Source organism: Furipterus horrens, unplaced genomic scaffold, assembly GCF_987537825.1.
Source record: "Furipterus horrens unplaced genomic scaffold, mFurHor1.1.pri manual_scaffold_11, whole genome shotgun sequence".
Taxonomy (NCBI): domain Eukaryota; kingdom Metazoa; phylum Chordata; class Mammalia; order Chiroptera; family Furipteridae; genus Furipterus; species Furipterus horrens.
The window spans coordinates 30941350-30963093 of record NW_028327181.1 but is presented as its reverse complement, the minus strand read 5'-3'; the positions used below and the strand labels follow the sequence as shown (position 1 = coordinate 30963093).

The following is a 21744-nucleotide window of genomic DNA, read 5'->3' as shown; positions in this document are numbered from 1 at the left end:
CTGCTCCCTCCTCCCTCCAGTTGACCCATAGGCGCCTTCTGTCTGTCTGGCAGGTATTTGTGAACACAGTGTCCATTGGATTCTTGGACTATAACAGGAAGAAGATTGTTGTCCCCCTGATCCAGGTTTGTTTTCTGGGGAGCTGCGTGGTGGCTAGCACCAGCCAGTTCCTGGTCAGCTTCAGTGGGAGTAAAAGAGGAAGACCCAGACTACAGGAGGCTCCTTAACTGGAGCTGTGTGTGGACAGTGGGGCAGAGCTGGGCTTTCTGATCAGCAGGGATGCTGTCCCAGCCACCCTCGGAGCTCAGGGAAGGATTGGAGTTCCATAAAGAAACTCCAAGGTGCAGTGGTGGCCTTATGGTGGAGCGTTCAGGCAGTCACCAACAGCCACTGTCTTCCTGGCAGGGTTACACCAAGCTGAGGATTTTGGTGGAGAATTGTGGGCGAGTCAACTATGGGGATTCTATCGATGACCAGCGCAAAGGTGGGTCCCAGCATGTGCTGAGAGAAAAGCTGCTGACGCTCAGCATGGGCCTGCTATCCTATCTCCATCCCAGCTCCTCCGCAGGCCACAAGGCTGATTGCAGGGAGGCGGGTCAGGGAGGCAGGTCAGCGAGAACCATTGCAGGGAGGAGGGTCAGGGAGGCGCACTGGAGAGAGGTGGGAGTTGGTCTGATGGGCCGGCCTGGGTTCTGACCCCCACCGTGTGAGCACTCCCATGTGTATTGTCCACGGGCCTGTGGTGAATACACAGTGAACGTCCAGCTGGCCTCTGCTGGTCTCCCTGGGCTTCAGTCTGCTTGTAGGTGGGGGCAGAGGGCATGCATGCCAAGCAAGGTGTACCCAGAAATCAAAAAAAGGCATGAGACTCCTACCATTTTGGGTCCAGCATTTCTTTTCTTGACCCCCCTTGGAAAAGCACTGAGGATCTCATTTCCTGTGGGGAGGGGAACACAGGGTGCAGAGTGAGCGAATCCTCTTGGTGGCACGCCCCTCTGGGAATATTTGACCGTATCATTTATTTTCCTTGGCTTTCTAAACCTTCTCTGCTTAAACTTGCCTCTTCCTTCTTATCTATTAAAGTGTTGGTTTTTCACGTAAGTTATGAAATAGGAACGCAGACGAAATGAGTCCTCTGCAGTGAGGGACATTGGTGCTTTCCCCGTGCCCTCGCGGGGGTCTGCCTGGGATGAGGAGACTAGACGTGCCCCCTGCCTGCCAGGGCAGCCATAAGGTCTGCCACTGGGGGCTTCTGAGGTGCTGGGGATCCCCAGGAGGACCTTGGAGTAGCTGCTGTCACACCCAGGCTTTCCTGCCCTTTCCCCAGTCAGTCCGCACATTCCTCACTGGGCCTCGGTTCCTGCCCCGCAGGGTCCCCCTGCAGGCTGCCCTTCACTCCCTCAGCGGGAGGGACCGCAGGGCTGACTCTGTCCCAGCCTTGGTCTCCCCAGGCCCCAGCCCAGGCATGCCCTGGGCTCTCACTGCGGACTTCCCATTCTCTGGGACCGGCCAGTGTTATAAGTGACAGTCTCTGCTCCAGAAGTGTGTGTGTCCCCACCCCACACACCTGGGCCTGCAATTTCAGGGAGGCCGCAGGCTCCAGGAGGGCTCTTACCTTCCCCCAGCCCCTCTAAGTTCTCACGCTAACAACTCAGCCGCCCTGGGGTCAAGTGGAATCCCAAGGCTGCTTTGGGACCAGCAGAGCCGACTCCCCCACCCCGCCCCACCAAGGCACTAATTCATCACAATTCAAGTGTGTGCAGTTCCCCAGACTTGGACACCCAGGTCCCAGCTTACTGTGCTGGCATTCCCAGACCCCACAGGGGGCTCCCCGCTCAGAGGCAGCTGGTCGCTGTTCTTGCCTTGACAGCTCAGCCTGTCCTGCCCTCACTGTGTTCTTCCTTCCGTGCAAGTCCCAGGGGCTGGCACATGCAGTGTTACTTGTTCCCATCCCCTTTGTGATGTACAGGGATGGACTGCTGCCCTGTGACGAGCCCCCAGGGACTGGAAGCTTCAGGAGAGATCTTCCCTCGGACCGCTCGTGAGCTTCCCATGTACGCGCCTGGCAGCAGCCAGGCCGCGTCCCGGCCTTTGTTTGGTCTCGTTCATGTTTCCTTGCCTCCTTCCCACAGGTTTAATTGGCAATGTCTATCTGAATAATTCTCCCCTGAAAAACTTTAGAATCTACAGCCTGGACATGAAGAAGAGCTTCTTTCAGAGGTGGGTCCCGTCCGAGGGCCGTGAGTGAGCTCCTAATCACTTGCAGAGAGAGCCAGGAAGGCCCAGAGCTGCTCCAGCCTTGCCCTCCTCTCCCTCGAGTGTGTGTGTGTGTGTGTGTGTGTGTGTGTGTGTACACGCAGTTAAGTGCCCAGGGAGGGGCCAGGCCAGCGCCCGAGACCAGGGCCTTTCCCAGCACCACCCTGCGGCTGTTTCTGTTGCCCTGTCCTGGCTGACAGGCGCCGTTGCCCTTAGAGGCAGGACGGGGCCCAGACCGGAGGAAGTGCCCTCTTCCCTCCTTGTCTTCTCTTCTGTCCGTAGGCTCAGCTCCGATGCATGGAGCCTTCTCCCCGAAGCACCTGCATTCCCTGCCTTCTTCTTGGGGGCCTTGCCAGTCGCCCTTCCCCCTTCAGACACCTTCGTGAAGCTGGAGGTTTGTAGTCCCTCCCTGCCCAAGCTCTCGTCGCCCTCAGAGCGCTCTGAGCCCCAGCCCTGCGGAGGGGCTGCTCCCCACGGGGCCGTCCTGAGCCTGTGGAGCCCTGTCCCCTGTACCTAGAGGGCCCGTCTTCGTGTCGCCCCCTCTCAAAAGGCCCCTGAGCTGCCCTGGAGCAAAGCGAGTGGGATCAAAGCAGAGAAACCACCGGGGGGCTCTTCTCCAGGTCTGGGCCCCTGTGCCCAGCCTGAGTCGGGGTACCCGGCCTGCCTAGGAAGGTGGCGCGATGGGGAGAGAGACAGAGTTCCCCACCCGGGGACTGAGTGCCCGTCCCCAGTGCCGTTGTGGAAGCTGAGAGAAGAACGCATAGCGTGTGTCTGCCTGTCTCTGCCCTCCGGCGGGACCCCGCGTGTGCTGCCTCTGTGGCTAACACTCCCCTGCTCTGCCTACAGGCCTGGGAGAAGGGGGTTGTGTTCATCAACGGCCAAAACCTTGGACGCTACTGGGACATCGGCCCCCAGGAGACGCTCTACCTCCCAGGGGCCTGGTTGGACCAAGGCGTCAACCAGGTGGGGGCGCTTGCAGCCCCTTCCCTTTTTCCCAGGACCCCTGCTCATCCCCGCCCTCCCTGTCAGGGTGTTTCTCGGGGTGGGGAGGCCGGTGGGAGGGAGGCCCTCGTCAGGTCTGTTAAGGCTGGGGAGGGGCAGCGCAGGGGCAGTGGTGGTTTGTCCCCACCCCCCATCAAGTCTCCCTTTCTCTCTCTCCTGCTCTTCCTTCCCACCTGCCACTCCGGTTCCTTTTCCATCTCTCCACCCTTGACTTTCCCATCCCTGCCTTTGCCTCCCCCTGTGCATGCCCCGTCAGAGGTGCGCAGCCCCGAGACAGCTGCCCGCCCGGGCTCTGCAGTGTGACCCATTACTGTGTCCCTGTGGACTGAGGGCGGCATCAAATCCACAGCAGCGGGGCCCCTGCGCTCCCTGCGGTCGTGGGCGGCATCGCGGCTCTTCCACGGGTGTGACGAGGGGCGGGGGTTGTGCCCCGTGCCTTCCCCCCTCCTCCCCGGTGCTGATGTGTCGTGGGTCCCTGTCCAAGCCCTTCCCTCACGGCTCCCACATCTCCCGCCTTCTCTCCCAGGTCATTGTCTTTGAGGAGAAGATGGCCGGCCCTGTGATCCAGTTCACGGACACCCCGCACCTGGGCAGGAAGCAGTACCTTAACTGAGCAGTGCCGCCAGGGCCTGCGGTGGTGGGGGGAGCAAGCGGGCCGTCCTCCCTGCGGCCTGGAGACTGAGGGTGCTGCCCCTCACCCCCTCCTCCTCCCAAGGAGAGTTTCCTTATCTAGCAGCCGCAGGGCTCCATCCCTGCCCACCATCCAGTTCAAGGCCCGAAACCTGCCAGGACTGAGGAGGAGGGGTCTTCTTACCTGAGTGGGGTCTCTGGACTCTGCAGAGGGCGCCTGTCCTACTCTCTGCCCTTCTGCGGGAGGGCAGAGGGATGTCTGTCTGGGGTAAGACTGTCCTATCAGATCTCCACATGGTGGCACCTGGGCCACCAGAGAAGCCCTGAGTAGCTGGGCACACGGCTGCACACAGGTGTGCGCCTGTGAATGTTCTCACCTGGCTTGGCCACGTCCCTCAGGGCCCCTTTATGTTCCTGCAGTAGTGGCTTTGACACCCTTTGTAGAGGACAGGGAAGGAGTGTCTCCCCTAAGTCAGCTGTTGTTTCTTCACAGCCCTCCCTGAGTCTTCTCTGGGATTCTGGAAGGAACTACATGTTTTCTCTGCTCCTTCCCTCTAACTGCGTCTGACTCGCTGGCAAGCCGAGCTGAGGAGAAGCAGGCACACTCAGCCCCTTATTTCCCTGAATTAAGCGAGTTTCCAGTTTTACTCAGTGAGAAGAGCGGAAAATGCAGATCCTAGCAGAAACCCCTTCCCTCTCCAAGGGTGCCGGAGGAGAAGGGCAGCAGGTCCGCTCCAGTGGCCCGGGGGTCGCCTCCTGGGGACTCTGGGTCACCATGGGCCCTGCAGACCCCTCACAGACCTTGCCCCCAGCTCAGCCCCCCCCAACCCCCACCCCCCTGACCAAGCAACAGAGAGGAGAGGCAGCCTTCCCTCACAGTTGTCTGCCCCAAATTGAGGCGCTTGTTCTGGGGATCGGGTCCAGTGGTTTGGCTCAGGTTCACTGGCCTGACTTGCAATAAAGCAACATTGTTGAACCAAACCCCTGTGTGGTTTTTCTGACCCCATCTGTGCGGCTGTTAGAGGCAAAGGCAGTGCGTAGCCGGGCCCGCCTTGGACCCTGCTGGCCCTCGGTACCCAGAGGCTGACTCCGTACCAAGCCCCTCCTGACCAAGTCCCTCCTGACCCGCATCCCCTCTGAAATGTCACTGTGGCGTGGAAGTGCCCTTGGAGACAAATCCAGCAGGAACCCATGCTGTGCAGGTGGGCAGAGGGTGCAAGTGCGGGGCAGCCGCAGGCGCTCCCTGTGAGTCAGCCACTGTGGGTGAGTTTCTCCGCAAACTGGATGTTATTGCCACGGACTGATAATCTCCAGGAATAGTCAGGCCAGATAGAGACACATCCCCGGGACAGGGCCCACGCCAGGAGCCCATGAAGACGGGGATGGGGGAGAGGAATGGCCTGCTGTGAGGTCCCCAGCAGCCACACAGGCTCTCATCCTGTGCTTGGTTAAGGGAAGGGCTCCGCCCTGGGGGCAGTTGTAAGCAGTCACTGGGCTCAAGAGCTGAGCCGCGTCAAGGACAGCCAGTCACAGGGCCAGGCCCACGGGTCCCCCTGGGAGCAGAGATGGGCTTAGTGAAGTGCAAAGCGTGAGCGATGGCTGGGAAGCAGGTGGGGCAAAGTCCCAGTTCTGGCCGAACTCCCCAGCTGTGCCTGGGCCTCTGTGGAAGAGAGAGCGGAGCGGGGACATGCATGAGACCGGGACCACTTGGGCATGGCCGGCGCTGGGGAGCAGGGTTGCCTGCCCTTGCTTTACGCCAGAGCCGGCCTCTGCAAAGCTGTATGTAGGTTGCCTCTGTTGGAAAATGTAACAGGAAACCGGAGAATCCTTCTGTAAAGTGAAGAATCCCCTCGAGCCACTTCCATAAGTAAATCGCGCAGGGGAGCCCCGGCCCTTCCTCAGGGTGAGGCCTCCTGCGTGCACCTGCTGTTCTTGTCCTCCGGTCTCCAAACGGCCCTGCAGCTTCTCTGCCGAAGCCCCTTGTCAGAGGTCACCCTCCAGAGCCTGCTCACATTTGTCCAGGTCTTCCCACTGGGTGGGACCTCAGGTTCCTGAAGCGTCCTCCTTATAACCTCACCTCTAAATGCTGGCGCGCTCCAGGCCCACTGCCTGGCCTCTTCCCTCTGTCCACGCTCACTGCGGTGGCTTCGCCCACCTGGGGCTGGCAGACGGCCGGACACTCATGCATGCCAATGGTCACCTGCACCCGAACCCCTGGTGTACTGGCCACCATCCCCTCCCCTCTCCTGCGTGTGTCCCATTGGCACGTGACCTGAACTCAATTACTACCACGTCATCTGTCCTTCACTCTGCCCCCTGTCAAGAAATGGCAATTCCATTGTGTCTCAGGTGACTTCCAACTCCTCTCTTACATATCCCCACATCCATTCACCAGCAGCTTCTCTTCGTCCCTCTTACTGTATCTATGTGATGCTTCACGTTAACTGGTTTGTGGGTATTGTACCACCCTTGAACCTCCAAAATAAATCCCACTTGACCATTTTAATGTATTCCTGAATTCAGTTAGCTAATATTGTGTTGAGGATTTTTGCATCTGTGTTCATCAGGGATATAGGCCTATAATTTTCTTTTTCTGTAGTATCTTTATTTGGTTTTGAAATTACTGTAGTATAATGCTGGTCTCATAAAATGAGATTGTGAGTCTTCCTTCCTCTTGAATTTTTTGGAATAGTTTAAGAAGGATGGGTGTTAGTTCTCTGAATGTTTGCTAAAATTCACCTGTGAAGTCATCTGGCCCAGGACTTTTGTTTGTTGGAAGTGTTTTTTTATTCCTGCTTTGATTTTGTTAGCTGTAATTGGTCTGTTCAGATTTTTTGTTTCTTATTGATTCAGTTTTGGAAGATTCTATGTTTCTAGGATTTATCTATTTCTTCCAGATTGTCCAGTTTGTTGGCATAGAGTTGTTCATTGTATTTTCTTATAATCCTTTGTATTTCTGTGGTGTCAGCTGTTACTTCTCTTTCATTTTTAAAACATTTTTTCAATTACAGTTTAATTTGATATTATTTTGCTTTAGTTTCAGGTGTAAAGCATAGTGGTTAGATGATTATATACTTTACAGAGTGTTCCCCCGATACCCTCTTTCATTTCTACTTTTATTTATTTGGGCGCTTTCTTTTTTTTTCTTGATCAGTCTAGTTAAAGGTTTTTCAATCTTGTTTCTCATTTCAAAGCACCAGTTCATTGATCTTTTGTATTTTTTTTTGTCTCTATGTTGTTTATTTTATTATTTCCTTTCCTCTACTCAATAAGGGCTTTGTTTTTCTTTTTCTAGTTTATTTAGGTATGAGGTTAGATTGTTTGAGATTTTCTTGTTTCTTGAAATAAGCCTGTAATGCTATGAATTTCCCTCTTAGGACTGCTTTTACTGTGTCCCGTAGATTTCGTGTTGTGTTTTCATTTTTATTCGCCTCAGCTATCTTTTTTTCTTTTTTTAAACATTTTATTTATTTATTTTTAGAGAGAGGGGAAGGGAGGGAGAAAGAGAAGGAGAGAAACATCAATGTGATGCCTCTTGCATGTCTATAACCAGGGACCTGGCCTGCAACCCAGGCATGTACCCTGACTGGGAATTGAATCAGCGACCCTTTGGTTTGCAGGCTGGCACTCAATCCACTGAGCCATACCAGCCAGGGCAAGGTATCTTTTGATATCTTCCTGATCTCATTATTTAGTGACGTGTTATTTAGCTTCCATGTGCTTGTGTGTTTTTCGGGTTTTTTTTTTTTTTTCTTGTAATAACTGATCTCTAGTTTCATACCAAGGTTGTCAGGGAAGATGCTTATTATGATTTCAATGTTCTTTAATTTATTGAGACTTGTTTTGTGATCTAATGTGTGTTCTATCTGGGAAAATGCTTGATGTGCACTTAAAAAGAATGTATTCTGCTACCTGGAGTGAAATGCTCTGGAAATATTAACAAAATTTATCTGGTCTAGTGTGTTATTTAAGACTACTGTTTCCTTCTTAATTTTCTGCCTGAAAGATCTGTCCGTTGATGTCAATGGGATTTTAAAACCCCCGACTGACTGTAGTACTGTTAATCTCTCCTTTCATGTCCATGAAGATTCGCTTTATATAGTTAGGTGCTTCTGTTTTGGGTGCTTCTATGTTACCAGGGTATATCTTCTTGTTGGAGTGACACCTTTATCATTACCTATGTCCTTCTTATTTCTGATCATGGCCTTTGTTTTAAAGTTTATTTTGCCTGATATTACTATTGCTACTCCAGCTTTTTTTCCATTTCAGTTTGCGTGAAATACCCTTTTCCATCTCTTTACTTTCAATCTGTGTGTGTCTTTCACTCTGAGATGGGTCTCTTGTAGACAGCATGTATATGGGTATTTTGTTTAGAGCATTTGTGACATTTATATTTAAAGTGATTATTGATAGATATGTATTTATTACCATTATATTCTTTATAATTAGGTTACTCTTTTCTTCTTTCTCTTAAAGAAGACCCTTTAACATTTCTTTTACTACTGGTTTGGTGGTAATGAGCTCCTTTAGATTTTCTTGTTTGAGAAGGCCTTTATTTTTCCTTCAGTTTTAAATGATAGCTTTGCTGGGTAGAGTAGTCTTAGGGTGCAGGTCCTTGCTTTGCATTACTTTGAATAATCCATACCAATTCCTTCTGGCCTGAAATGTTTCTGTTGAGAGATCAGCAGACAGTCTTATGGAAGCTCCCTTGTTGGTAAATAACTGTCTTTCTCTTGCTGCTTTTAAGCTTCTCTGTTTGTCTTTAAACTTTGCCACTTTAAATATTGGGTTGGCCAATAAACTTTGCCACTTTAAATATTGGGTTGGCCAAAAAGTCAGTTTACTTTTTTCTGTAAAATAAAAGACACCTTTTTTCATTTTCACCAGTAACTTTATTGATCTGGATAGTGTAAGTATGTCAGCTATCTCCCACTATTGGCTTCTAGTGGGTAGAGGCCAGGGGTGCTGCTAAATATCTTCCAACGCATAAGACAGCCCCACAGCAAAGGATTATTTGGCCAAAATGTCAATAGTACCAAGAAACTTTGCAAACCACTTTTGACACATTCAATCAGTCACAGCACCTTCTCCATACACTGCACAAACCTTTATTTTTGTTTCAGTTGCATTTTTACCTTTTTTGAAATAATAAAGCATAATATGCTGAAAATGTTATCTTCTTCCACCTTCAATATTAAAGTGGGCACAAAATACTTCACCAATTTTGATGTGTTTTTTTAAATGCATGCTGATATGACAGCTATCACAATACAATCTAACAAAATTGTTTCAAATGAAATTAAAGACAGCTAAGTGCTACTAGAGCCACCTTATGGAAAAAAACCAAACAAACTTTTTGACCAATTCAATATTATGTATGTTGGTGTGGGCCTCTTTGGGTTCATCTTTTTGGGGACGCTCTGTGCTTCCTGGCCTTGTGTGTCCTTTTCCTTCACCAGGTTAGGGAAGTTTTCAGTTATTATTTCTTCAAACATGATGTTCTCTAACCCTTGCTTCCTTTCTTCTCCTGCTGGCGCCCCTCTGATGTGGGTGTTGGTGTGCTTGATATTGTCCCAGAGGTCCCTTACACTGTCCTCATTTTTAAAAATTCTTTTTTTCTTTTTGCTGCTCCGATTGTGTTTTCTGCTACCTTGTTTTCCAAATCAATGATTTGATCCTCTGCTTCATCTAATCTGTTGATTCCTTCCAGTGTATTCTTCATTTCAGATATTCTAGTCCTCACTTCTGCCTGATTATTTTTATGATTTCTATGTCTTCTTTTATGCTTATTATCCCTTTATTTAAATTCTCACTGAATTCATTCTTTCTTCCCCCAAGTTCCTTGAGCATCCTTAGAGCCATGTTTTGATATGGGCAACCACTCCTCGTGGTTTAAGGAACTGTAGCCCCGGCCTGAGCATGACGAGCCGCCAGCTTTCTGGCCGCACTTGCCTCTAAGTCTCAACACAAGGCTGCGTGCGGAACATGACTGACAGCCACTCAGAGGGTTGCCATGGAAATTGGATCAAAGGATGCTTGTTATGCTCATTATGCTTTAGAACTTGCTCTGCTTTCCTTATCAGTAATGTAACATAAGTAATCTCTAGCAAGGAGTATATGAAACCTTGCCCCTGGTCAAGATGTTTTATGGACCCTGACACAGACTGGTCACTGCGACCCCCGAACTGGTATGTGTAATCTGTTACTGTCAAACGCCTAATGACTATTGACGATTTATGAATTTTAGCCTTGTATCTCTCGTATGTATCCTCCTCAATAAAAGACATGAGGGATGAAGGCTTGGCTGCTGGTCTCCACTAGAGAGGCAGTCACCTTCCTTCCCCCAGACGTAACAAAGTGTCCTGGGTAAAAGTTTGTTCTGCCGTGGTCACAGAGCCTCTGCTGGACAGAGCAACTTCCAACCGAGCTTAGGGTGTGCATGGCACCTCTGCCATATTTTAAAATCTGTATCTGGTAGCCTTCTTGCCTCCATTCCATTTAGTTCTTTTTCTGGAGGCTCCATTTGGGGCATGTTTCTGTGTCTCCCCATTTTGGCTCCTCTCTGTATCTGTTTCTGTGTATTAGGTAGATCTGCATGACTCTCATTTTTAGTGTGGTGGCCTGATGCAGTAGGGGTCCTGTGGGGCTCAGTGGTACAGCCTCCCTGATCACCCGAGCTGGACACTCCAGCACTGTCCCTTGTGAGCCCTCCTGTTGTCATTTTGTCTTGATTTCTATAGGCACATCCATGGATCGGACTCACTGTGAAAACTGATTTTGACCACAGAGCATGAGCTTCTGTGTGGGTTGACACCATGAAGCAGAATTCACCCCAGTAGGGTCTGCTGCCCGCTGAGACCTCTCTTTGGGTATTCCAGCTGTGGAGCTCATTGGGTCATGCTCTGATGTGGTCATGTGCATGTCACCGGGTGTGTGGGTCCTGGGCCCTCTTGGGAGGGACTCCGGTGCAGGTCAATGACCATCCCTGGGTTACCTGCTTAGAGCAATCCACAGTTTGTGGCTGCCTTTGCTGGGCCTGGAGGTACATGGAAGGAGCCATGCTGTGTACCGCAGCCGGCTCCCACCAGCACTGAGCTGGGGCAGGCCACCTGCCAGCTGCCTGTTAGGCTCACTCACTGAAGAACCCTTGGCAGTGAGTGAGTGAGTGGCACGAGGCAGGTTCTCAGTGAGTCACCACGGCGTGGGTGAGAAGGGTTCGCCATGTTGATACAGATTCCAACTGGGTGCCAGAGCTGGGTCTGAGGCCACTCAGCAAAATTCTCAGGGTTCACCAAGGCCAGCTGCCACCGGCCTGGGACCTGTGGACCTTTGTGGAGGGGCAGGGTCTCAGGGAAATGTCAGGGGCATGCCATCAGAGTTTGTCAGCCTAAAACAGATGAAGATTTGGCAGCGTGAAGGGAGGGTTCTGCACCAGTTGGGCAAGCGAGGGACAGTTGGCCCCTAAGAGCCACGCAACCCCGTCCTTCCTTGGCATCGCTGCCCCCACCCCAAGTCCGTCTGGACCTCCTTGACAGGCTTCCAAGAACGTGTGCCCAGGAGCCCAGGCTGGCCACAGCCAACAGATGCCTCCACAGAACAGGAGATGGATGGGGAGGGCCCTGGGGGGTCGAGAGGGTGGGGCTAGGGCGGTGTCCTCGGCTGGTGCCCTAGGAGGAGAGTGCTTGACTCAGGAAAGATGGCGTCTGTGGGCAGAGAGGGAGAGGGCCTCAGCACAGGGGCCCTGGGGGCTGCCCCTCCAGCTCTTGCTCGGGATTCGCTGTCCCTCTAAACCCATCTAGGACTCAACCCCTTCTCTCTGCCCCAAAGCTGGCACTTTCATCTTACTCACCGGTGCCTTCTGCCTGGTGTACTGCAGAGCGCCCCCCGCCCCCACCTGCCCTCCCCCTCTCCGTTCACTGTCGGCACCGAAGGTGGAGGGATCCTTCTAAAAGGCCAGTTAGAGCATGTCTGCCCTCTGCTCCAAACCCTCCAGTGGCTCCCCTCTTCCCTCACAGCAGAAGCCAAAAACTTTATCCAGTTCCCAGGACCCACCAATGCCTCCCGACCCTCCCCCTCCTCCCACGTCTACCCCACCTCCTACCCCGGGCCCCTCCCCCTTTCCCAGTCAGCTGAGTCACATTGGCATTTTTGCTGGTTTTTAGACGTGCTAAGCACCCTCCCACAGGGCCGAGGGTTCTCCTTTCTGGAATGCTCCGGCCCCGATAACAGCATCTCTGCATGCTGCTCTCCTGCTCAGAGGTCACCGTATCAGGGAGGGCGTTCTGGGCACCCTGCGCAGGGACCAGGTCCCCTCCACAGTCTCACTGTGCCACACCCCCAGCCTCATTCTCGTCCTCAGACCAGACCACACCCCAGACACTGCGGACTTGATCGTTGTCCCTCCACGTCCTCTCAGGAAAAGGGCAGCTCCGTGCAGCCAGAGTTTCAGCGTCTCACTGCTCTGGGCCAGCTCCTGGAGGAACGCCCGGGAGGAACAGGCATCTGGCAGGTGAGTATTCGGTGGGCGGTTATAGCAATAAAGGGAATAAAATAAAGCAAGGATGAGGAGGATGAGGACCGTTAAAAACCATGTTTGACTTTTAATTTTGAAAACAAATTAAATAGTTAAATTAAAACAGACCAGACGCAGCAGCTGCATGGCGCCAGCCGCCCCGTTTCCGTCTGAGACCCCCGGCCCCCAGCGCCCCCCTGGTGCTGAGCAGGTGGCAGGCTGAGCTTGGGAAACAAGTCACAGCACGGACCCAGTGCTGGTTTCCGACGAACTTGGTCCCAGCAGAGGTGAAAGCTGCCGTCTGCCGGGGTTATAATTATAAATAAATATCCATGCAGCTAGAAGAGGATGTTGGACAAAAACAACTGGCATCTGCCCCCCAAAAATAGTAAAGGAGAGAGAGGAAGAGACAGTATCTCATTTTGCTGTTCAGTCTCCTGAAAATAAGCCCTGGGTTTTTTTTGTTTGTTTTGTTTTGTTTTGTTTTCTGGCTGAACAGGTTGCATAAGACCAGCCGCGCTCCCTTGAGCATTCAGGGCTGGGTTCAGTGAGGTGGCAGCGGAGCCTGGCCTGCCTTCACCCACTGGGTGGGGGCCCTGGGCCTGCCTCCCCTCCTCTCCAGGCCCCCACTTGATTCTGAGGCTGGGTTTCCAAAGCCACGTTGCAAGTGGGAGAGGCTGGGGAGCATCCTGCGAGGTGGCTCAGAGTTGTCAGGGACATGACCCCATCAGAAGGCCTTGTGACCACTGTGGTAAATTCAATCCATTTCAAAACAGGCAGCCAACGCCATTTTTAGAATGTTCAGGTTGCTGGACTAAGTCCTATCCCCTGCCCACCCCGGAGCGGGTTCTCAGTGGTCCTCAGACTGGTCCTGTGAGTTTAAACGAAGTGGGTGCTGTTAGTTAAAAATAAACACCGTCAGTAGGCTCACGCCTTTCCTTTTCCTCCACGTGGGAGGAAAATTGTGCTTCCAACTTTCAGGAGCATGAGTGAGACAGCCACCAGAGGGCCCTGTCCCTAGTCAGGAAGCCAGGGACTTCTCCAGGGGCCTGGGTAAGCTGACACCCTTTCCTCCCAGTGAGAGGGAGCAGCCGGCACATGCACTGTTCTTTGGGGAGGAAGGGGTGCCGCTGGACCCAAGGGAGAAGTGAGATTTTCTTTCCCATTTTGTGTTTAAAATAAAATGATCTCCAAAGTAACGTGTGCTCAGGTCTCCTTTCTGCTCAGTGCCCAGATGATCTCTGCCTTTTTCCCATAAATCCCTTGGCTGATGCGAACCCCCCTGCTCCCAAACCAAGGGCAGGAAGGAGCCTTGGAATTGCCCAGCCTCCCTCCTCTCTCCACCTCTTGTGCCCCTGGCTCACTTGAGCCATTGAGGTCTGTGGTTCTCCAGGGCTTCAAGAAGAGGGCTCCTGCCCTCCCCATCCTGGCCCAGGCGAGGGCCTGCAGCCCAGTGGGCAGTGAGGTGGCAGTGTGGAGGCAGGGGCCCACGTGGTTTTAGTCCAGGTCAGTGCTGACTCGAGGGCCCACCTGCTTCTCTGTGCTGCAAGGAGCACACTTGAGGGTCATGGGCCGGAAGAAGGGGCTCTTCTCCTACCACAGCCTGAGGAACAGGGGGAGCCTGGTGGCAGGCCCAGGTGCCCCTCGTGCAGGGCTGGTCGCCTGTTGGGATCAAAGACAGAATAGGAACTAGAGGAAAGCCACAGAGGCATGTGTACTTGGGAGCAACTCTCCGAGGAGGGGCGGGTTCCTGATACCAGGCAGGGCCTGCTCTCTGGTCTTCAGAATTCTCTGGTTGGCTGGCCTGTGAGGCTGTGTGAACCCTAAGAGCATGGAACAGGAAGAAGGGAGCCAGGAGCCGGGGTGGGGGGCTCCCCCCACTCGACTGCCAAGTCTTTTCATCTCCCTCCCAGTCTAGCATCACTCTGGGCTTGGGTGGGTCCCAGGCATCCGGTCCTGCAGGCAACACACCAGCGAGATGGCTGGGGGCTGTGCTAGCAGCTGGGCCTCGGCCATGCTTCATGGAAGAGCACAGCGCATCTGTGTCTGGGATTTCTGTGCTTTAGGTTCTCCATCCTTTGTCCTGGCATTAGGCTGGGCTCTCTCTGAAGCCCCAGCATAGAAAAGAGGGTGCTGGCCATTCCTTTGGAGTTTGCCTTGGAGGGGCCATCAACCATGGGGAGGGGATGGAAGGCCAGGAGCAGGGTCTGAGGAGAGGCTCCTGTGAAGGGGAGAGGAGCAATGGGTGAGGCAGGTAACCAAGGGCAGAGTGTGGCCAAGCTACTCAAACCATAGCCTCCAACAGGGGTCACCAGGAGCTGCACAGAGCCCAACCCTGAGGAGGGGCAGGCTCCTCCAGGGCTCTAGTGGGTGTGGGGGGGTGGGGGGGGACAGGGAATGTGGCTCTGTGCTTAAGGATCTCACTGGCACTGGCCCAGCCAACTTGTTAGGTTCAGGGGATGAAACAGGCAGACTGACACCCTGGGGTCCCCAGTGGGCAGGGCACTGGCAAATATGACACAGAAGCTGCCACTAAACTCCAGGGCTACAGTTCAGGTGTGTCCCACTGTCTCAGCTCCACCTCTGTGATGACATCAGAGAAATGCCCGGAGGCCATTGCTGGCTTTGCCTACTTCCTGGCACAATTCATTTCATTCATTACCTTTTCTGAACATCATTTCTTTACCTCTAACATGTAGGGAGACCCCATGGCCCGCTTCAATACGGGGTATTAAAAACTGAAGTAACAACAGCAACACTTACATAGGACTTACTATGTACCAGAGACTGTTTTGGGCACCCCCAACAACCCATTTTACAGGTGAAGAAACTGGAGCCCAGAAAAAGAAAGGTCCAACAGGGACTAGTGGGAGGCCAGGAGCTGAGCCAGGCTCTGGGGCCCAGCGCTCACCAGTGTACTACCCTCTTACTACTGAGACACACACACAGACATACGAGATGGGATGGAGGCAGTGAGTGAGGGTCCCTGCCACAGTGGTGTCACCAAAGAGGACTCCACAGGGCAAGACAGCCTGGGAGAGGACACAACAGTGCCTTGCGGTGGGACAGGCACCGTGGCCAGAATAACAGTAGTAATCAGGTGATGTCTGGAAGGAGAAGCCTTCCCAGGACCAGTGGCAGAAGAATCCAGCTGTGGGGGCGAGCTGGCTCCTGTTAATTTCCAGACAGCGCAACAGGGCGGAGCTCCAGCTATACCTCTTCCACTCCTGTTAGCATTTCCCTGCCTGTCCTCCCACAATTAAAGACCAAGAGGAAAAGTCCTGGCAGGTGTACTCTGCGTCTAAATTTGCTACCCCCCGCCCCATGCATCGCTGCCCTTGTCCCGCCATACCTGTATCCCGGGCTCAGATCTCCACAGTGGGGTCCGTGAAGCCTTTTTTCCCCTCGTTGACCAGCACCGGCTTCTCTGTCCGCGTGTGCCAGACTAAGATCTGTGTGTCCAGACATGAAACAACACGGGGCAGGCCCCCTGACCTCACCCCGCCACCTCCTGCTCCACTCACAGTGTGTTTCTCCTGCCCCTCCCCTTCTACCCTTGTTCCACTTAAATTTTCTCCATTGTTTTTAATTTCTACCTAACCCCTCACTCTTGCTCTTTGTACCTATGATGCATTCAAAATGGCTGAGGGAAACAGAAAGTCTAGCTATAGAAGAACAGACAAATAAATTTGAAGATTTTCTCTTGCTTCTCATCCTTCCCTGCATTTCTTAGTGGGTCTCTCTAGAGAGGGAGAAGTTTGTCCAGGAGGCTTCAGCTTAGCCAAAGGCAGCCGGGCCCTAGCGGGAGAGGCTCAGACTAGTTACAGTGTGTGCCTGCGTGTGCATGTGCTTGTCCATGTATGCACACACGCACGGGTATTTGGCAGGGAGGTCGTGCAGCCCAGCTCTGCTGAGGGAGGGACACAATCCTTGGCTCTGCCTCACTGAGTGCCACCCTCCCCATCTCCCTGCTTGACATTAGTGAGGCTTCCCGACAGGCGACAAACTGCCCTCCTGGCTGGTGTTACAGGAGGGCGTGGCTACAGGACCGTTCTTCACAGGGCTGATGTGAGGCCTTTATTTCCTGCTCCCTGATGTGTAGGGAGGGTTTGGATGGGCGTGTAAATGCTTGAGTTCAGCTGTTAGTTCTGCGGAGGGCCTTACCTTGGTGCAGTTGGCTGCCTTAGGCTCCAGGTCATTGAGGGTGACAAGTTCTCGGAGGAGGCTACTTTCCTGGTAGCCTCCTTTCACACCTCGCAGTTTGAAGTAGGCCTGGCTTCGCTGCAGAATGAGTCGCAGGTTGACTGCAAATCCAGCCATGTCTATTGCAAACGGTCGGTGGGGGTCAAACACTGTCTTCCAGCCGACCACCTTCCCTGCCCCGTTGACCCGCGGGGCCTCGTACCGAAGGCCGCCGACGAAGGCGACTGGCCACACGGACACCCTCCTGGTGCTGCGCATCTACAAGGGGACCCAGAGTCAGGGCACCTGGGGCTGCCGAGAGAGTGATGCCCGATCCCAAGGAAGGCGAAACCCTCAACTAACCCCAGACTCGCAGGCCATCTGAAGCCATGGCAGGGCACTCAGGTCGGGCCTGGCTCCGGGAGGGGGCCCTGTGCAGCGCATCTGAGGAGCAACCGGGCCTCTCGAGCCAGCTGCTCTTCCTCCCTCTCCACGGCGCTGCCGCGGCCACTTTTTTCCTTGCTGCAAAGCTGTCTTCCTCATTTAGAGTTTGACCCCTTCCCCAAAGGACAGTAACCCACAAACCCCAGGAACCCCGAAACTGGTCCACACTTCGTTCAGACAATGCCTCTACGGCAGGACTGTGGTCTAACAGCCCAGCACCCCTTCAGTCCCTTTGACCCGGGAGGACTGATGAAGTCGACAGCCAGGCCTCCCGTCCCCCCTCCGGTTCCCTGCCGTCTGCACTCACTCCAGGCTGGCGCCCTTCCTGCGCCCAGGTCTCCCTGTGCGTCCCCACCCAAAGGGCCCCTCCACGGGAGTCCTGCCTCTGCCAGAGTGTCTTCATTTCCCACAGCAGAGGCTCCGCGCCCTCCCACCCCTTCCACGCCTTCCGCCCGGCCCACACCTCCTCAAAGAGCTCCAGACTGTAGGTGTTGTCGTCGTCAGCGAAGTACACCACGCCCGGCTGGCTGGCGTTGCGGGGGAAGGTCTCACGCAGCCAGCGCAGGGCCAGGTTGCGCTGCATGGTGCCGCGTGGGATGCGTGGGTCGCGGGCGTCGCCGCGCAGCTTGTAGTTGCGCGGCGTCTCCACGTGCAGGTGCGTGTAGTTGAGGCCGGTGTCGCGCAGCAGGCGCGCGGTCAGCGGCGTGCGGCGGGGCGCGTCCTCCACCACTAGCCAGTGCAGGTTGGGCACATGCAGCAGCGTGTTGGCCAGGCGCGTGAGCTCCGCCTTCTGCACCGGGCGGCTGTAGGTGGGCGTCACCACGTGGATGGTGGGCAGCGTGTCGGACCAGGGCGGGGGCCGCGTGTACACGTACTCGGTGCGCACCACCTCCACGATGTCGCGGTCGGACATGCAGTACTCCCTGGGGTCCGCGCCCGGCGGCGCGGAGCGCCGGGGGTCACCGCCTCCATCTGTGGGGTTGGGAGACAGGCGGTGTGGGGCCGTGCGCGGGCTCTGACCTCAGACCCCTGCCTGGGGCTCGCTCTGTCAGAGCGGACGGTACTGGCAGCAGCCTGGGATTCCCTGGAATTTTCCTAGTCCTGAACACCCCCACTCCCTGTCCCTGTCCAAAAGAGATGACCTCTGCCTCCTTCTCCATTTGACAGCTCTGTAGCTGTTTGCAGCCGGCCAGATCCCAAGACGGCATCTTCAGTTCCTAAATGTGTTGGGTTTTATATGATAAAGTGGCCCTCGCCGCCCCAGTGCCCTCCTCATCTGGCCCGCGCTGACCGCACTGCCGGGGAGGGTTGGGGCTGCCGAGCGCACTGGTGCTGCCGCCCTGTGCTGTAAACCCTGCAGCGCCCAGGGCCAGCGCGAGGGCTTTCATGGCACAAGTGCCCCGTGGACCCTGCGCATGAGGTTAGCTCACACTCCCTCTAGTCAGATAGGGCCTCTTCCCTCCAGGCCTTATTGCAATCTATTCTTTGGACCTCCGTGCAGAATTTAACACTTAACTACTACATTTTATTCCAGGGTTTTGCCCAAAGTTTTCAAGATAATTTTGAATCCTGAACCTGTCCTTTCTGATTATAGATGTCCCTTCATTTCCGCATACACAAAGGATAGGTGGAGACCTGTTTTAGCTCTTCTGCTGGTTTGAGTCAATCTTCTGATCTTCACTTTCTGGAAACATGCATTCGACTACCTGGGAGGCTAACTGTCCCATGGACCTAACTGTCCCAGCATCCAGCTAATGTTTACCTGCATCTTTCCAAGGACATTGTGTGAAAACTTGCAGAAGCCTGGCCTCTGCTGAAACGCTCCCGGGCACCATGGCAGCCCACGCCAATTACCAAGCTTTTCCTTGCATCCTGGGCATTTTCCCTTTAGTGACACTAGTAGTCCCTCAGGAGGAGAAATCAGGGCCATTGGTGATCATGTTCTTAATGAGCCCCTTCTCTCCACGTCATGCCTTTCTGTTTGAACGCTATGCAGCCCTCACGGCTCTCGTGCCATCCCGGCAGGAGGTGGTGATGCTCAAGGACAGACCGAAGAATCTTCGTGCCTGGTTCTCACGCTGCCCAGTGCTGTTACTTGGCTTCTGCTTTCTCAGTTTGGGCAACTGTAATGTAGAGCTAAGGACAGCACCTACTTTACTGAGATACAACCTGGACTAAGGAGCCCGTGCACGTGAAGGTTTCGGAGCACTATGAGGCAGCTTCTGTCCTTCCCTCAGGCACAGAAGGAGGGCAGCAGCCCAGCCCACTTCCTCGTGGAACTATGGAGAGGATGCAATGAGCAAGTGTGTGGAAGGGCTGAGGTGTGGCCCGGGGAGGTCGCTGTGAATCAGCCATTCTGTCACTGCCCCTCCCTCCCACTGCTGTCATTAGCACATGGAGTGTGTGGGAGGCTTGTGTGAGTCTGACCCTCGGCTCTGGGAGGATGTCTAGGTGAACCCAGAGGAATTCCTGCTCATGGCGCGTAGGGAGTTCGCATGGGGCAATGGCGCAACAAAGCGCACAGCAAAGGCTGGGGCCGCTCTGCAGGCTGTGGGTATCACGTCGCGAGTGTGTGAGTGCCACCGGGAGGCCAGCACAGAGGCAGGTAATCAAAGGTTGCTTTTTGGAGGAGTTTTGGGTTAAACTGTGAAAACAGAACATGTTTAAGGAAAGAGGGCCGAGTGATCGGGATTCTGACCAAGCTACATAAGGACTGATCTATCCTGCAGTCAAGTTTGGGAGGCTGAGATGTGGGAAGGAGATTTAGAGCCACTTTCCGCATCTTCCTGCCACACGAACCCTCCCAAGCAGTGGCTCTGTGCCATGGGAAAGTCCTCTGTGCATCAGACTCAGCCAAGCTGGAGCTCAGCCCTTCCCGCTGGCTTCACGGCTTCTGTGACCTTTGGCCACGAAGGCCTCCCTAGGTCCCTAACTTCACTTCACTGCAACTTCCCTTTGGTCCCTCTGGCATGCTCTGGGGGGAGAGGGTGCCACTTCCTCATCCTCAGGCAGTGAGATCAGTGCTCAGCAAAGCAGCCTGCACTTCTGACCCTAGAACTCTGCCTGAGTAGAAGCCACATGACGTCATGTCACTGTATATGTGGTAGTTTTGACCCGTCCATGTGACATCGTTGTAGAAGAGCAATAGTTCTAAAGTGACAGGCACCAAAGAGACATGTGGCATTGGGAGGAGAGGATGACTGCCAGGAGGACCGGCTCTAGGGGCCCAGCACCTGGCTGTGGGAAGTTAGTGATGTTCAGCCTGCCCCCCGAACCCCCCAAAGCTTCGGGCACCACTGGCCTTGAGCAGGGCCACCTGTGTAACCGTGTGGGGCAGCCTGGCTTCAGACTGTGATCCCTGGTACTGCCTGCATCCCAGTCACCTGGGGTTATGGCTACTCGTGGGTGCCCAGGCCCTGCCCTGAGCCCTGGTTGCCTCTGTCGCCGAGGTGGGCCAAGGTTTATCATGCTCCCTATGGCACACTGTGCGCCTCTCTGTGGGAGAGTTGCTGCCCTGGAGTACTGAGTCTGTGGGTGCATGCAGCACAGAGAAGAGTGTGATGAAGACTAAGGCATGAGGGGGCAGGTCAGATGTGGGGCATATGGAAGGTCTGGGGGTGTAGGGAGCCCCAGGATCAGAGGAAAAGGTAGCCTGTGGAGGGGGAAGCTGGGGACTCAGCCCAATCCTCCCACAAGTGCTTCATGGGGCTTTCCCTTTGCCTGGGCCTGTTTCCTTCCACTGGGTTGGACTAGCTCAGGGTTGCCTAACCAGGAAAAGAGGAGCAAATAATATCCTCTCCTGTAAGATTTGAAAACACAGCACAGGCCAGGGACCCTCTTCACCAATCCCTCCCCACTGCTGGGAGGGCTCCCAGTCTTTGCACGTCCTGGATTTGGACGCAGAGCTGTGCATGTGTGTCTGTGTGTGTGTGCATGTGCATGTGTGAGTGTGTGGATAGCATTCATCAGACCCTCAAAGGGGCCAGGACTCCTGAAAGGGCCAGGTCATTGGCCTGGAGCATCCTTAGGCCTCCTCCCAGCTGCCTGGTGAATGAAATTAAGAACATCAGTATGTCCATCTCATACTTCTGACTGACACCTGGCCAGGGCCGGGGCCCGGGGTGGGGGCTCACCCTTGTGTGTGGTGAGCAAAGGTGCGATGGTGCTCTGGTGCCACACTGTGACAAGCAGCGTCCAGGGCAGCACGATGAGGACGATGGCAAGGATGTCCCGTCTTTTTGGCATCTCCAAGGCTGGCTGGGCCCACAGCTCCTCGTTACCTGAGCCGAGGCAAGGTCAGCAGAGGGAAGGCCCCGCGGGTGGTGGCAGCACAGTGAGCGAGGAGCACAGGGGAGAAAAGAACAGGAATGGGCCGGACAGGCCAGACACAGGGACAGGAGAGAAGCCGAATGTTGGCTAGCAGGTCTTACCAGCGCTCACAACCCACCCATTGTGGAAGCAGGTTTGCAGAGTCCAGCCCGGCCAGAGCTGAAGAAGGGGTGGCTGTTCAGGCGCACTGTCAGGAACCCTGCGAGGCGCACGCCTGTAAGAGAGAGCAGAAGAGGATGGCCAGAGACCTGGGCTGGGCTCCAGCACCCGGCAGGGCCAGGCCCGCCTCTGGGTTTCACAGTGGAGCCCGGCTGCCATCCCCCGGGGGCCTCTTCTGCCTGCCTGCCTGGGCGAGTGGACCTCAGTCCCCTACAGAAATGCGGATGTGG

General features: G+C 54.5%; 2 protein-coding genes across 5 annotated transcripts in view; one reads left to right on the top strand and one right to left on the bottom strand.

The window, feature by feature from the left end:
• The window catches only part of GLB1L2 (galactosidase beta 1 like 2), a 44784-nt gene extending 40064 nt beyond the window's left edge, over nt 1–4720 (top strand). For both annotated transcript variants that reach the window (XM_090291361.1, XM_090291360.1), the window contains 6 exons: nt 54–125; nt 406–484; nt 2133–2220; nt 2539–2650; nt 3103–3219; nt 3785–4720. In XM_090291361.1, coding sequence (XP_090147487.1) covers nt 54–125; nt 406–484; nt 2133–2220; nt 2539–2650; nt 3103–3219; nt 3785–3871 — 555 coding nt within the window. In that variant the 3' untranslated portion in view covers nt 3872–4720. The remainder of the gene's footprint in view (nt 1–53; nt 126–405; nt 485–2132; nt 2221–2538; nt 2651–3102; nt 3220–3784) is intronic.
• Nucleotides 4721–12208: 7488 nt separating this feature from the next.
• On the bottom strand, nt 12209–21508 carry B3GAT1 (beta-1,3-glucuronyltransferase 1). Of its 3 annotated transcripts, none has more exons than XM_090291155.1 (6): nt 21457–21508; nt 21160–21306; nt 17490–17998; nt 16565–16861; nt 15753–15852; nt 12209–12390 (listed from the first exon to the last, which is right to left on the bottom strand). In XM_090291155.1, exons 2-5 carry the CDS (start codon nt 21269–21271, stop codon nt 15766–15768), a joined length of 1005 nt encoding a protein of 334 aa, XP_090147281.1. In that variant the 5' UTR covers nt 21272–21306; nt 21457–21508; the 3' UTR covers nt 12209–12390; nt 15753–15765. The 3 variants fall into 3 exon arrangements, with proteins under 3 accessions (XP_090147281.1, XP_090147279.1, XP_090147280.1); XM_090291153.1 differs by lacking the exon at nt 12209–12390 and adding an exon at nt 12464–14621; XM_090291154.1 differs by lacking the exon at nt 12209–12390 and adding an exon at nt 12464–14062.
• Nucleotides 21509–21744: the final 236 nt, after the last annotated feature.